The sequence below is a fragment of the Camelina sativa genome, unplaced genomic scaffold, assembly GCF_000633955.1.
Source record: "Camelina sativa cultivar DH55 unplaced genomic scaffold, Cs unpScaffold00495, whole genome shotgun sequence".
Taxonomy (NCBI): Eukaryota; Viridiplantae; Streptophyta; class Magnoliopsida; order Brassicales; family Brassicaceae; genus Camelina; species Camelina sativa.
The window spans coordinates 126,044-129,267 of record NW_010921712.1 but is presented as its reverse complement, the minus strand read 5'-3'; the positions used below and the strand labels follow the sequence as shown (position 1 = coordinate 129,267).

At 36.6% G+C, this 3,224-nt stretch overlaps 1 protein-coding gene across 1 annotated transcript in view; it reads right to left on the bottom strand.

The window, feature by feature from the left end:
- LOC109125233 (glycerophosphodiester phosphodiesterase GDPDL1-like) overlaps positions 1–936 on the bottom strand; it is a 5,183-nt gene extending 4,247 nt beyond the window's left edge. Inside the window, exons 1-2 of the mRNA XM_019242603.1 lie at positions 930–936; positions 26–139 (exon numbers count right to left, since the gene is read on the bottom strand). Of these exons, the coding sequence (XP_019098148.1) occupies positions 26–139; positions 930–936 (121 nt within the window). The remainder of the gene's footprint in view (positions 1–25; positions 140–929) is intronic.
- Between the last annotated feature and the right edge of the window lie 2,288 nt (positions 937–3,224).

The following is a 3,224-nucleotide window of genomic DNA, read 5'->3' as shown; positions in this document are numbered from 1 at the left end:
CCGTCTTTGGTTAGCTGAACATCACACCATAGAACAACATCGGCTACACTTGTCTGGATTGCAAGATTGTAAGCATCAATACTCGAATCCGGTAACAATCCAGAAAACCCACCACGAGCAATCACACGTGGAGCTTCACCTAGTAATTAATAAAGTCATAAGAAGTAATATTCCGAAAAGTTATATTTAGTACGACAATAGTATATATGCTACCACAATCAAAGTAATTATTGGACTTGGTTATTAAAGGACTCTTGTTTCAGCATAATTTATTGAAAACCATGCGGAAAAGAAAGAAAGAAAGAGAAAAAGTGGGATCCAACTCTAACCACTGAGTGTCTGCCATCGACTTCTTGATCTTTGAGCATCGATTTGAGGAGCGAACAGCTGAATCAGAACTACACCACATAACAAAAGCGTTGAAGATCGTAACAGTAGCATTTTTGGATAACCTAGCCGGGTATCAGAACTACACCACATAATAATAGCGTTTAAAGCTTTTTTTTTTCTTCTTGATGTATAAACATTGAAGTCATAATGGAGAAATACAGAGAGACTAAGACTCGAGAACTCCTCTTTAATCAATTGGCCTTAGTCGTTGACTGAACAAATATAGGGAGACTCAAGACACAAGAGCATTGATAAATTGGCTTTATTAGTTTATTTATAATGGACCATTCAGAGCTCTTTTAAAAATCAAATGGCCTTATTAGTAGATAGAGACTCTTATTATAATCTTTCAAATATAATATTTTAGTAGTAATAATTTAATTTAATTAATTATTTCCATTTTGAACAAAAAATAAATAAATTTTAAACCAAATTTATATTAACATATATTTAATAGATCTCTCAATAGTTTTTCAACAGTTCTCATTTCTCCCATTTTTTTACTTTTCTTTTAAAAATTGTTGAGAATATTTGTGAACCTTCCATTACACATGCTCTTAGACTACTCCAAAATAATGGTCTCCTATTCATTTTGCTTGGACGTGATTTAAGATGGTGAAGAAAAAGAACATTTGAATAGTATTTGTCATTTATTTGCCAGATCAACTATGCTAAGAGCATTCCCATCACACAACCTGTAGGGATGTCTTTGTATGAATGTCAAATAAATAATAATAATAATAAATTAAAAGAAAGAGAGAAGATTTAATCTTGAGATGAAGCGTCTGCGTCTTAACATCTAAAGACACAAACCCTGTTTTAAAAATCGTTAGGCGTTAGTAGGTTGTGAGAGCGCCTAGCGATTAATCGGATTTAAATCAGGAATTAATCGGGGACTAGTTTTAGGGCTTTTATCTATTTATTTCTATAATAAGTTACAATTGTATAACATTACGAAGATTTAATCATAGTTTAGTGGTTTATGTGACTACATACCGTAAAGGTGTCCCGAGTTCAACTCATAGACGCTGAGTTTTGTGTTTTTTTGTCAATTTTATTTAATGAGAGGAAAATGGTCATTTTGACATCATTTTCTCCACTCGACATTTGCAACCCTAAACTATGGCCGCCCCTCATTTTTCAACTTGTTTTTCAGTGAATTCACTTCCGATTCAAATGATTTCAAGAACTAAATAATAGATCTAACTTATATCATACTATTTTAAGTCAAAGAAGACAAAATTTACCAACTTTTTTTTGTTTCCGATTTTACTCTGATTTGGCTGAAATCGCAGTGGACCTCTGCCGCCAAGCGATTAACCGGCGCGTAATCGGCCTTCGTGGCCGCGTTTTTGAACAGGGGACACAGATGAGAGAAAAGGTGGACAGCTGTTCTACTCTTATTGGTGTTGAACAATAAATTTAATTAAATTAAAAAAATAATATATATATATACTAAAAAAAAACTTTGAGACATTTCAAAACAAGTATGACCGATAATAATGCTCTAATGTAATGATCTTTGCCCTTTAGTTTTTTGTTTTTTGTTTTTTCTTTGTTGTCACCTAAACGCCTATTTGCCTAGCTAGATTTTTCTCAAAAAGTAAGGTACAAACTATGAAAAAATAATCTTTATTGGTCCATGGCGATTTGTCTTTTCCCCACCAATGGGAGGTATACTCCACTTATTTGTCATATTTTATTAGTTAACCTTGACCCTAGAAAAATGATATTGAGATGAAGGAAGATTGATTAATTGGTTTTCCTCTCTTTTTTTCTCTCCAAAACATTATCTTTTAACACACAAGTACATGATCAAATCAGGGTCTATGAGCCTAAACTCGAAAACTTCAACAACCCGAACGGAACCGAACACCCAACTCTAACATATACCATACTCTTTTATTGCTACCTCCTAAATCTGTTTATCTTCATCATTTAAAGGTGATCTAAGAAGGTTTAGGAGACTTGAAAGGTAGATCTATATGGCTACTGTCTAAGACTTAGGATGGAAACTTTTCTTGTATATCAAACGGTATTAGTTTCTCTTCAAACATGTAACGGCCGCGAACCAAAACTCTGCGTTTTGGGGGTGGGTGTCGATCGACACCCATGTTGGTGTCGGTCGACACCACTTATTTCTGGTTCGACCAGATTGTTTTAATTATTGATTTGGACCGGTTTGGTTTAAGGAAACCATTGGACCAAAGTTTTAAAAGGAGAAAACGACCTAGGGTCGTGTTTTTGTGGTCTCACGCCGCTTTGAGAGAAAAGAAAAGAGAGGAAACTGTTCTTGAGGTTCTAGAGGGAGATTGTGAGATTGAAAGGCTTTGTGGGTGAGATCTTGCTGTGGGAGTGAGGATATAAGGCAAGGAACATGTGGGAAGCTTGCTGAGAGTGTGGATTTGTTCATTGTTGGTCAAAAACTTCCTGCAAAGAGGTGAGTGCATGACCATGGCTAATCTAGGCCTTTGATTTCCTTGTTCTTGCTTGTTTGTTGTTGTTTTGCGTATTTTCTTGCTGGGAATTGGATTATACAGGTTCCTAATGATCCCCACAGTGTCGATCGACTCTCGGCTTCGTGCGGATCGCAGTTGCAGGTGCGTGTCGACCGACACCAAGTGGTGTAGAATGGGCATCGATCGACACTGTGGGGTAGTGTCGGTCGACACCAATGCCAGTGTCGGTCGACACTAGGCTGGTGTCGGTCGACACCTCCCTTCCAGCGAGACGTGTTCGTTTCCTGGTTTGTATGTTTTGTTTGTTGTTTGTTTGGAACATTGGAATCACTGTTGCTTGTGTGTATAGCCCAGTAGATGGGAGGATTGCCTCAC